This window comes from Neoarius graeffei, chromosome 8 (genome assembly GCF_027579695.1).
Source record: "Neoarius graeffei isolate fNeoGra1 chromosome 8, fNeoGra1.pri, whole genome shotgun sequence".
NCBI lineage: Eukaryota > Metazoa > Chordata > Actinopteri > Siluriformes > Ariidae > Neoarius > Neoarius graeffei.
The window spans coordinates 22,871,685-22,883,784 of NC_083576.1; the positions used below are offsets into that span (position 1 = coordinate 22,871,685).

Below are 12,100 nucleotides of genomic sequence, written 5' to 3' on the forward strand. Positions count from 1 at the left end.
AGAGCTACAGAACTGAACCTATGAGCTTTGTCTTACAGGGCAACTGTTTTACTTTGTGCTAGTCTGCACCACAGGTAAGACAGCACTAGTAAAAAAAAAAATAGAACATGTACACAAAACATGTATTAGTGTAGCTTGGTATGAGAAAACAAAATATTCAAAAGTATCTATGAATAAAGGTAAAATACTGTTGCTGTCTTCAAAAGGGATATAATATCAGTATAATTTTGCATGATTCAACAATACAATATATACAAACCTATACAATTTACCAATATATATGTATGCATGCAACTATAACAGCGACCGTCTTCATTTTTGTCACCCTCGCGGACACGCGATCTGTCGCTGTTGTTGTTGGATTCACGCTGGCTGCCGGTTTTGCCGAGATACGACAAAATCGTCCTTGTTTTCTTGGCGTTTTTGTCGGACTCTTGCCCCGAAGAAATAATCCTCTTCTTGGGAGCCATGTTTGTTGTGCCGCATTGAATTCTGGGAGATGCATGGCGGAAACTGCCGAACACTGCCGAGGTATTTGTTGGGTCCTACCGGCAGGTATTAAAAGTGACGAAATCTTACATCGGAAAATGGCAACTGCCCTTATTTGGTTGTCGTCGGTATTACGTAAATATTGCTCAACTTTGACCTGGAAAACGCCGTCAGGTTTGCGCGGCGCAGGTTTCGGTTTAGGGCGGCACGGTGGTGTAGTGGTTAGCGCTGTCGCCTCACAGCAAGAAGGTCTGGGTTCGAGCCCCGGGGCCGGCAAGGGCCTTTCTGTGTGGAGTTTGCATGTTCTCCCCGTGTCCGCGTGGGTTTCCTCCGGGTGCTCCGGTTTCCCCCACAGTCCAAAGACATGCAGGTTAGGTTAACTGGTGACTCTAAATTGACCGTAGGTGTGAATGTGAGTGTGAATGGTTGTCTGTGTCTATGTGTCAGCCCTGTGATGACCTGGCGACTTGTCCAGGGTGTACCCCGCCTTTCGCCCGTAGTCAGCTGGGATAGGCTCCAGCTTGCCTGCGACCCTGTAGAAGGATAAAGCGGCTAGAGATGAGATGAGATGAGGTTTCGGTTTATTTACAGCGCCGCTAGTTTGCTAAATTGAGAACCATTGAATCCCGAGCCTGATTTTTTTCATTCTGCAAAATTGCAGGTTGTTTAATTTTCCTTCTGCAATCTTGAAAATCATTCTGCAAAATGCAGACTGCAGACGGGTATTTCGAACACTGCATATAATCATCATAAAATCAATGATTTAAGAAAAAAGATGATCAGTCGCGTATTAAATCTAAGTGAAGCTAAAATACACAACATTTGCTTACCTGCAGTTGGGGCATTTTCTGGATGCCATGTGACTCCTCCAAAATTCAGTAATGAGGCTGCCTTTCATCTCACAAATATGCTTGATCTGGTCAGCAATTAGGCAATCAGGCATGGTCCATAGATCCCCGCCCATAAAAACAGGGAAACAAGCAGCTATGGGTTAATGCCTTGTTAAAAATGGAACTGAATTCATTCAGAAAGCTAGCAATTAAAAAAAAAACCTCATTATTACTCACAGGTGCACAGCGGTGGCTTCTTTGGTTGTCTTTTATAATAGGAGCACTAAATTCCTCCAAAGTGTCTTGGATTTCTGTACCTGATGCTTGTGGACTACCTTCTAAAAACTAAAACAAGATAACCAATAAAGGACCTCGTGCTTAATAACAGTTCAATAATTAGGTCTATCTGGTGACAGATTCTTAATGCTTACCTGATTAAGGACAATCGGGAGTTCACAGACTTCCTTCATCGCTCCTACATCTAATAATTTGAGTTGGTTGAGAAGCAGGTGAATGGCAGCCCGAGGACACGTCAACATGTGGCACGACAGACAGGAACCTCGTACAAGCATGTACAATTTCTGATGACAAAAAGAAAAAAAAACAAAACACAAAATCCCAGATTAAAATAATATTACATTAACACTTCAACTGAATTTTATCCACAAAAAGAGAGAATGGCTCACAAGTCACATGAACACAGGCATGCATCTCTCACAAATTAATATTACCTACAGTACTGTGCAGAAGTCTTCAGCGCCCTAATTTGTAATACTAATTTTGTTATCGATGTTTACTTGATGGGGCAGCACGGTGGTGTGGTGATTAGCACGGTCGCCTCACAGCAAGAAGGTTCTGGGTTCGAGCCCAATGGCCGATGGGGGCCATTTCTGTGTGGAGTTTGCATGTTCTCCCCGTGTCTGTTTCCTCCGGGTGCTCCGGTTTCCCCCACAGTCCGAAGACATGCAGGTTAGGCTAACTGGTGGCTCTAAATTGACCGTAGGTGTGAATGTGAGTGTGAATGGCTGTTTGTCTCTGTGTGTCAGCCCTGCGATGACCTGGCGACTTGTCCAGGGTGTACCCCGCCTCTCGCCCGTAGTCAGCTGGGATAGGCTCCAGCTTGCCTGTGACCCTGCACAAGATAAACGGTTAGGGATAATGGATAATTTAGCCTACTTGATGACTTCTGAATTACTGAGGCAGTATAAAAAACATTTTAGATTTCCAAACATTACTTTTCCAACAAAAAATTAAAATGTTACAGAAAAATGTCTGTCAGTAAAGAAAGCAATATAGTACGTAACACACCATGTTTCAGGGGGAAAAAGGCTGCCGAGTTGAACAAAAACAAGAGCCAATCAAAGTGCGACAATCAAAGTCTTGAGATGAACTGCGACAAATTCTCCAAGATGCTCAGTAAAGCTTACCACCTAATTTCCTTATAAAACTGCACAAATTGTTCCTAGGACTATTAATTCTTTTTAAAAAGGCAAATCAAATATTGATTTTTTTTTTAAAAGATATTTTTTGGGCTTTTTTTCACCTTTATTGGATAGGACAGTGTAGAGACAGGAAATGAGCGGGAGAGAGAGAGACAGGGAGGGATCGGGAAATGACCTCGGGTCGGAATCGAACCCGGGTCCCCGGATTTATGGTATGGCGCCTTATCCACCTGAGCCACGACGCCCCCAAATATTGATTTTGTTGAGTTTACTGCTCTTCATAATATTTTCTTATGTAGAAACGTTTAATTCCATCATTTTTGAAGGCATGGGCCTGATATTTGAACAGTTGGATTATCTCATCTCATCTCATTATCTCTAGCCGCTTTATCCTTCTACAGGGTCGCAGGCAAGCTGGAGCCTATCCCAGCTGACTACGGGCGAAATGCGGGGTACACCCTGGACAAGTCGCCAGGTCATCACAGGGCTAACACATAGACACAGACAACCATTCACACTCACATTCACACCTACGGTCAATTTAGAGTCACCAGTTAACCTAACCTGCATGTCTTTGGACTGTGGAGGAAACCGGAGCACCCGGAGGAAACCCACGGGGAGAACATGCAAACTCTGCACAGAAAGGCCCTCGCCGGCCGGTGGGCTCGAACCCAGGACCTTCTTGCTGTGAGGCGACAGTGCTAACCACTACACCACCGTGCCGCCTTAAAAAGAAATCTTTCTGTGGAATTCATTTTACAGTTAAAAGAGTGCAGAAAGACAGAAAACCCTTGAATTACACAGAGCAGAAAATGTCAAACTCTTACATCAAATAAGAAAGGGTTGTAGACAGGCAGGTGCAAGTCGACATGACCGAAGTGGCCTGGGCAGTTGTTGAAGTCCTGCATGCAGGTTGTGCAGATTTCTTTCAGGTCAGATGGACCCAGGGACAGATCATAGAGTCCGTTAGGAGCAGGGTTACCAACATTGTCCAGGAACAGAGGATTAGTGACACCTTTGACACTCAATTTCCTTTGGGGGGAAGAAAAACAACACATCATAATGCATCATTACAACTGACTACCTTTTAGCCATGATTTATGAAATCACAGTTTTGTTCAGATTTTTAAAAATATTTTACTAAAATATTATCATTTAGTCACAGCAACAGTTCTTATTCTACTTTCATTTGGAAGATGATCAGACATGCTTCTTCAACTTTGGTCAACACAAAGACTCTTGATTTTACACTTAGTGATTGCAACAGTCTTCCAGATCATTACTGGTTCCACTGTACAAGATGATCCTGATAAAAACTTGGCAGAATCCTAGAACAGACGCTGCAATAACATGTGTTCTCCACATCAGCAGTCCTTTAAAAAACCTCCCAGCCTTACTTGCCCAATGAGCAAGCAGCATCCAAAACATAATTGCCTGAAAAACAATTCCACTTGCCCAGAGCTTTATTTTATTTTGGAGAGGACAGAATGCAGTTGATTTTTTTTTTTTAGGTGAAGTAGCATCTCATCTCATCTCATTATCTCTAGCCGCTTTATCCTGTTCTACAGGGTCGCAGGCAAGCTGGAGCCTATCCAGCTGACTACGGGCAAAAGGCGGGGTACACCCTGGACAAGTCGCCAGGTCATCACAGGGCTGACACATATACACAGACAACCATTCACACTCACATTCACACCTACGGTCAATTTAGAGTCACCAGTTAACCTAACCTGCATATCTTTGGACTGTGGGGGAAACCGGAGCACCCGGAGGAAACCCACGCGGACACGGGGAGAACATGCAAACTCTGCACAGAAAGGCCCTCGCCGGCCACAGGGCTCGAACCCGGACCTTCTTGCTGTGAGGCGACAGCGCTAACCACTACACCACTGTGCTGCCCGTGAAGCAGCATAATTATCATAAATCCACAAAACCATAACATTAATATATGCAGACACATTCAGAAAGAAAAGTTCTAGTAGCAGAGGAATTAATAATTTAGGGTATATTAAGCTGTAGAGTTTTGAAAGAGTATAATAATAATGCTGGAGCTTTGTTTCTGTTATCAAAGGAACACAGTCCTGTGCAAAATGTCACCGTGGAACCAGAGTGCAGAAATGAACCTGCAGTTTGAGAGAGTTCTACACAGGGCTGTGAAACAGAAATGACAAAATCCGAGGAAACAATTTTAGCAGGGGGTCTGGGGGGAGCAGTCCCCCAGGAGCCGGGGGCCTGGGGCCCACAGGGCCCCAGAAGCTGAACAGATTTTGTGTATATTGATAGATTTGAAGCATCTCCTGAAAGCAAATATTTTCTCAACCATGCCATTTAATTTGAACTGTTTATTATTATTATTATTATTATAATAAATTGAATATATAAATGTGAACAAGATGGTCTACCTGGTAATCTATAGTTCAACAGCTTCAATTTCACCAATTCCACATGCTTTTTTCCCTTTAACATGGTCAACCAAACGCGTTCTTCCACCAGAACCGTACTTCACATCCTGATGGCACAAGATGCTGCAAGCTTTCCCCGGTTCTTTTATCTTCCGTATGTGCTCATTCACTACCGACTTTAAAATCCAGCCATCGCCAATTCCATGGATTTTTGATGCCGTTTTCCTTGGCAAATGTTTTTGACATCGTTGGTCTCACCGTCCTCTCTCTGAACGATGTCCCTCCGTGACACGGACATACCACGAAATTCTCCTTTTCAAAACCGTTGATATCGAAAGCGTGTTTAAAGAGCACAAGATTCGTGCCGTGGTTTGTAAGCATGGCGCAAATGCCGTAAACCGGTCTGTCATTGTCGCAAAAGAAACCTACCTACCCCCCCCCCCCCAATTTTTATTGCAAAATTAGATGATTGACTAAAATGATATTTTTGGCGGCCAAATTCGCGGAATTCCGCGGATTTTTCGCAGCCCTGGTTCTACACAAACGCACTGAACTTTACAATAGCTGCACGCATGTAAAATGGAAATAAATCGACTAAGGCAGGAAAAAACTATTTTGGATAAAATGGTTATTGTCCGTTACACACTTATCAACCTGTGTGACTCAATTGTGCCTTTGAATCGAGAATAAATGAAAAGGGAACTGAACATTAAATTTATTTAAATTATTCTTAGAAGGGTGATTATAGTTACTATATAACTACAGCTACAATGGGAATGTGCTGATTCTGTTAGTGTTTGTAATTATTGTACCATCCACTATTAGACAAAATTAAAATAAAATCTTACCATATTGTTTGAAAGTCTAGAGCAAGATATTTTGTTATTTTACAAATAATAACACTTCAGATATTGTTTTAACAATAATAAGCATCACTGTATAAATGACAGAATGCAGATAGCTGTGTAACTAAATGTCCTTGGGGTTGATGAGACATGGATGAGTGGGAATAAGATCTAGCCTACAGTTCAAGTCAAAGTTCTTTGAGAGTAAATGCTTTGGCTTTCATAACATTCTGTTCCCAAAAGCTGATGTCGGGAAGAAATCTTTACACCAGGGATCATCAAACTGCGGCCCGCGGGCTGACTCCGGCCCGCCACCCCCCTTTGACCGGCCCCCCAGCCCCTCTGCCCCCCACCACTTGAACCGGCCCTATGAGGCAATCCCCAAAAGTGGTCATGGCCTATTTTTTTTAAATTGCTTTTTGGCAAATAATAACATGTCTGCATCTTGTATTTTGTTGATTTTATCAATTAAAATTGATATTTAGTTATAAAATGAACTATTCATATTTTCTGAATTTTCGTCATATGCTTTATCAAGCAGTGACAGGCCGCGCACGTGCAGAGAACTGTCAGTGTTCAGGACAGCAAAATGGCTTGCGGTCAGCGAAAAGCTGACAGAGAGTGCAGAGTTTTTAAAGAACAGTGGACCACCGATTATTTTTTCATTCAGTGTAAGGACCGTGCAGTTTGTCTTGTATGTAAAGAAAGTGTGTCGGTTTTCAAAGAATATAATCTGCGTCGTCACTACGAAATCCGCCACAAAGAGTATGCTAGTTTGCGAGGGCAAACAAGAGAAGAGAGGATTCGGAGGATGAAATGCGGACTGGCTGCACAACAGAATGGATTCCTTCGCCAAACCCAGATCAACCAGGCTGCTGTCCGAGCTAGCTATAAGGTAGCTCACCTACTAGCTACCCATGGAAAGCCGTTTACTGATGGGGACTTTGTTAAAGTATGCATGCTTGCTGTGGCCGAGGAGGCGTGTCCCGACAAGAAGGATGCGCTCAACGCGGTGAGTCTCCCCGCACCTGCTATGACCAGGCGAACCAAAGATTTGGGGGACAACGTGTATGACCAGCTGAATGAGAGAGCGTCAGAATTCGAGTTTTTTGCTTTGGCCATGGATGAGAGCAATGACGTGCAGGACACGATCACAGCAGTTGTGATCTATTGATCATATTATTATAATTTCACTGTTTTTTTAAATGTATTTATTTTATAGGCCTATTTATTTGACCTTTATTAAGTGCTGCACAAAATTATTATTAATATTATTAATATCAACAGGCCTACCTACAATTTATAATTTTCCACTCACCTTTGCCAGTGTCAATCACCTCAACTAGGCAGATGTTTCTTACCTTGACAGCTTTGATGTTATTTTTATTAGAAAATAAATAAATGGAATATCTGTGGTATTTCAAATTAAAACAAAGTGTGAAGACTCAATTACTACTTTTGGAAACCACTAGTAAAGATAAATATGTGCCAGGAATCAAGTGTTGATATAGTAGTGTAGATATAGTAGTGGGGATATAGTAGTGTGGGTATAGACCCTTTTCAGTCACGTGACCTTCGTAAACGTGACCACCATTTTGGACATGTAGCGGACTTCGGCTCGAATTGGTTTGAATGCGAGGAAGGCGACAAACGGAGAACATACAAGAAAAAGGAGCGAGATGCAGAAAACACCTTCGCTATCCAGCAACGTAGGGCATTTACAGGGCGAGCAGAGGGAGAAATAACAACAGTAACAACACATTAGCAACGCCGTACAGAAATAACGGTTTATGGCACAGACCCTTTCGGTTCTTGCTCATCTAGCTGCTACAATGACTGCTTAGACTGCAACAATAATACCCAACACACATTTAAGTATCCGTCGTAAAGACGTGAAACTCGTCGAGTGACGAGTGTGTTCATTGATAAGCTAACACAATCTAAAAGTAGACATACCATCACACTGCCCTGGCGCTGTGTACAGTTTACCTTCTATGGTTTGTGCACTCACTATTTGCCATTACTTTCTCCAACCGTTGTTACAGATTACAGGGAACGGCCTGGATTTAAGAGACAAATACATGTTCCTCTTGTTTTGAACACTTATTTGTAGGCAGTGCTTAATTTGTAAAGTGGGAGGTCCCGGAGCGCAGAGGATGAGCGGCTCCGGTGCGGAAAAAAAGAGGGGGGAGGGGGCGCGGCGCTGCACTGCGCTTCTGGGCATGTTTTGTAATAACACTGCAAATTAAGTTCATCTGCAGATATTTTGTGGATGTCGTTTCATGAGAGAAATCACCAACAAGACAGATATCAAAATCAGACATTAACACTAAATAAACTTGCATTTTTTTATTTAATTATTTGGTTTTTTTTTTTTGTTACATAGTCAAAAGAGGTGTCGGATCACCGGATCCAGTGTAAATAGCTGCCGGAGCCAACGCCCGAGGTTCCGGAGCGCGCTCTGGCTTGCTCCCCCTCAAATTAAGCGCTGTTTGTAGGACACTGCCTCTGATCTGTCCTACAGTCTACCAACAGCAAAGGAACACAACGCTAGCTAATGTCGTTAGCTAATAGCTACTACAGAAGAACAAAGAGGTTACAATGGGTTATTTTAGCCTATTTGGTTACACACTCGCCGCCACAGAATGTTAACAGCAATGTAATGCCTTTTCTGGCTAATTTTATTCGTTTTACCTCCAACAAAGTGGTCACTACACAAGCGTTGGTATGCCGAGGGCTGCCAATCTGTTAATGGCCGCTATCCATCTTCTCCGTCGGGATCTGATAAAATGATAACCCTTGCCTTGTTTGTTGATGGTTACTACATCCAGGTGCACAACAATATAGTGGCATGATGGAAGTCTTGCTGAAAGTAAACACTTTCTTTGCTGCCGTTCCTCAGTGCTGGCTGTGGTAAACTACTGGTAGTACATGTCCAAAATGGCGGCCGCATTTGTCGTGACGTCACGTGAAAAGGGTCCATAGTAGTGGGGATATAGTAGTGTGGGTATAGTAGTGGGGATATAGTAGTGGGGATATAGTACTGGGGATATAGTAGTGTGGGTATAGTAGTGGGGATATAGTAGTGGGGATATAGTAGTGGGGATGGCTATGCCAGGCTAGTAATCTCTACTACACAATGAGGCCTGCTGGTGGTCATATTTGTCTGGGTCATACAATTCTATGTTATGTAGCTGACCCGACCCCGGTCCCCATCACAGTCAGGAACGACAATGTGGCCCCCAGAGAAAAAAGTTTGGTGACCCCTGCTTTACACAAAGAAGGTTTTCTTGCTTCTGTAGTTTTTTTAAACTGTTCTTTCGTGTTGGGACTTTTTGGGAAAAAGAATGTATATTCCAACATGTAGCTAATGCTAACGCTAGGCCATAAATCTGCACCGTCACTCCAGTCATTTCGACGAATTTTGCACGGATCAGAACCGCTAATAAACTCTAATTTCCGTGTATATCTATCCTTCGCTTCTTTCTGACTAAGACTGTCCAAGTAATCCGGTAGTAGAACTTTTTAGCTGTAGTTTTCTTCGGACAACAGCAACAGATGCCGGACATCTCCGCTTGGCTTCAGTATGTGAACAGCCAATCAGCGGGTCCTGTATGTGTTTACGATTTTTATGTTACGATTTACAACCAATGGGTGACACCCTTTGTTGGCTGTCCACTAATCACAGGCTCCCGTGCCACAATGGTGGTATGTTGATACATATTTAGAAAATAAAAATTACATCATTACGAAATAAATGAAACCATCAAAAACAATTTAAAAATCGTAATATATATACTGGTTAGAGGTAAGGAACATTACTCAGTGATATCGTTTATTATTAACTCCAATCGTGATATAAAAGTTCCAAGTTTGACACCTGCCCGCTTCAACTGCACTGCTGGCACATGATGTCTTTGACCCTCGTCGCCCTTAGCCAATTGGTATAATTAACATCATTACAGGGACCCCTCTGAGCCGAGCTTTTCCAGTACACTCTAACACACGTATACTTTGATGAATTATAACCAAAAACAAGGAAATCTGAATGATTTCCTCAAAATATTTTTGTACTTGTATATATTGTCGTGTTGATGAAAAAAACTTTTTAACGCATTTCCCGTGAAACGAGATGAGCTACTTTAGACTGGTTTCCTGCTCTCTTAGCGCCTGTGTGCCTGTGTTGCCAGCACTAACTTTTGTTGTCCGATTGGACGATTACCATTAAAGTTTTACTTGTCCTTGCACAGACTTTAGTCGTCTGGGATGATCGGACATGAGTTTTTTTGAGCATTGATCAGATTATATGATGAAGACCCACTGGGGCAGCCATGGCCTGAAGGTTAGAGAAGCAGCCTCGGGCCCAAAGGGTCGCTCACGCATGAAAGCTGGACATCACCCACAATGAGAGTGGCACAGTGGTGCTGTGGTTAGCACTGTCACCTCACAGCAAGAAGGTTCTGGGTTTGAACCCAGTGGTCGACAGGGGCCTCTCTGTATGGAGTTTGCATGTTCTCCCTGTGTCTGCGCGGGTTTCCTCCGGGTGCTCCTGTTTCCCCCACAGTCCAAAGACATGCAGTTAGGTGAACATGGAGCACCCTGAAGGTTGGGCTGAACTGCCCTTGAGCAAGGCACCTAACCACCAACTGCTCCTCGGGTAGCTGTAGCATAGCTGCCCACTGCTCTGGGTATGTATGTGTGCTCATTCGCTCATTGTTGTGCATTCACTGCTTCAGATGGGTTAAATGCAGAGGAGGAATTTCACTGTGCTTGAATGTCTCATCTCATCTCATCTCATCTCATTATCTCTAGCCGCTTTATCCTGTTCTACAGGGTCGCAGGCAAGCTGGAGCCTATCCCAGCTGACTACGGGCGAAAGGCGGGGTACACCCTGGACAAGTCGCCAGGTCATCACAGGGCTGACACATAGACACAGACAACCATTCACACTCACATTCACACCTACGGTCAATTTAGAGTCACCAGTTAACCTAACCTGCATGTCTTTGGACTGTGGGGGAAACCGGAGCACCCGGAGGAAACCCACGCGGACACGGGGAGAACATGCAAACTCTGCACAGAAAGGCCCTCGCCGGCCACGGGGCTCGAACCCGGACCTTCTTGCTGTGAGGCGACAGCGCTAACCACTACACCACCGTGCCGCCCGTGCTTGAATGTACATGTGACAAATAAAGCTGTCTTCTTCTTCACTAACGATAGCCTGCGATTAAATGACAAAGTTCTGTTTACGTCAACAATCAATGTGATCTGGTCTCAGAAAGCAGAAACTTTTTTAAGTGAGCATATAGTAATCCCAGTGTTTTATTCTGTCCATTACCACTACCACACTCATTTTATGTAATCCTGTGTCTAAGGATTCACCTAATCCTATTATTGGTTGGTTTTAGATGAGGACCATAGCTTCTCTAAGAGTTTAATTAAAAAAAAATTCTGATACTGCAAGACCTTTGTCAGGGACAAATGTAGATATATGCTCCTTCATATTTGTTGAAAAGAAGGACTTCAGATGTTAATATCCCAGCTTCTGAATGCAACAGATTTCATCTCTAACAACTCCAAATGTTCACGATAACAAAATTGCAAATACCACAATATACTGATTAAACGATTATTGTCACTGCTCTATGTTACTACTACAGTACATACTAACGAGCAGCTACTGGGTTCTTCCCATATAACAGCTTAATAATGTAGACTCAGGTTATTATGCGAAAGTATCAATTATCTATATAACATTATACAGCATAATACAAACCTAAATTAAAACAATGCATCATAACAGTAATGCAGTTTTTAGAGACAGTCCTACAGTACTAGTGCATCTCAAAAAATTAGAATACCATGAAAAAGTTCCTTTTTTTCATAATTTAATTCAAAAAGGTAAACTTTCATATATTCTATATTCATTACATATAAAGTGAAATATTTAAAGCCTTTTTTGTTTTAATTTTGATGATTATGGCTTATAGCTCATGAAAAGCAGAAATCCAGTATCTCAAATTATTAGAATATTCCCTAAGATCAATCAAAAAAAGGATTTACAATACAGAAATGTCCAACTTCTGAAAAGT

At 42.6% G+C, this 12,100-nt stretch overlaps 1 protein-coding gene across 1 annotated transcript in view; it reads right to left on the reverse strand.

Moving 5' to 3' along the window:
• Window positions 1-12,100, reverse strand: part of polr1a (RNA polymerase I subunit A) — a 59,658-nt gene that overhangs the window by 46,055 nt on the left and 1,503 nt on the right. The window contains exons 2-5 of the mRNA XM_060927431.1: window positions 3,589-3,793; window positions 1,751-1,900; window positions 1,557-1,664; window positions 1,320-1,405 (exon numbers count right to left, since the gene is read on the reverse strand). Coding sequence (XP_060783414.1) covers window positions 1,320-1,405; window positions 1,557-1,664; window positions 1,751-1,900; window positions 3,589-3,793 — 549 coding nt within the window. The remainder of the gene's footprint in view (window positions 1-1,319; window positions 1,406-1,556; window positions 1,665-1,750; window positions 1,901-3,588; window positions 3,794-12,100) is intronic.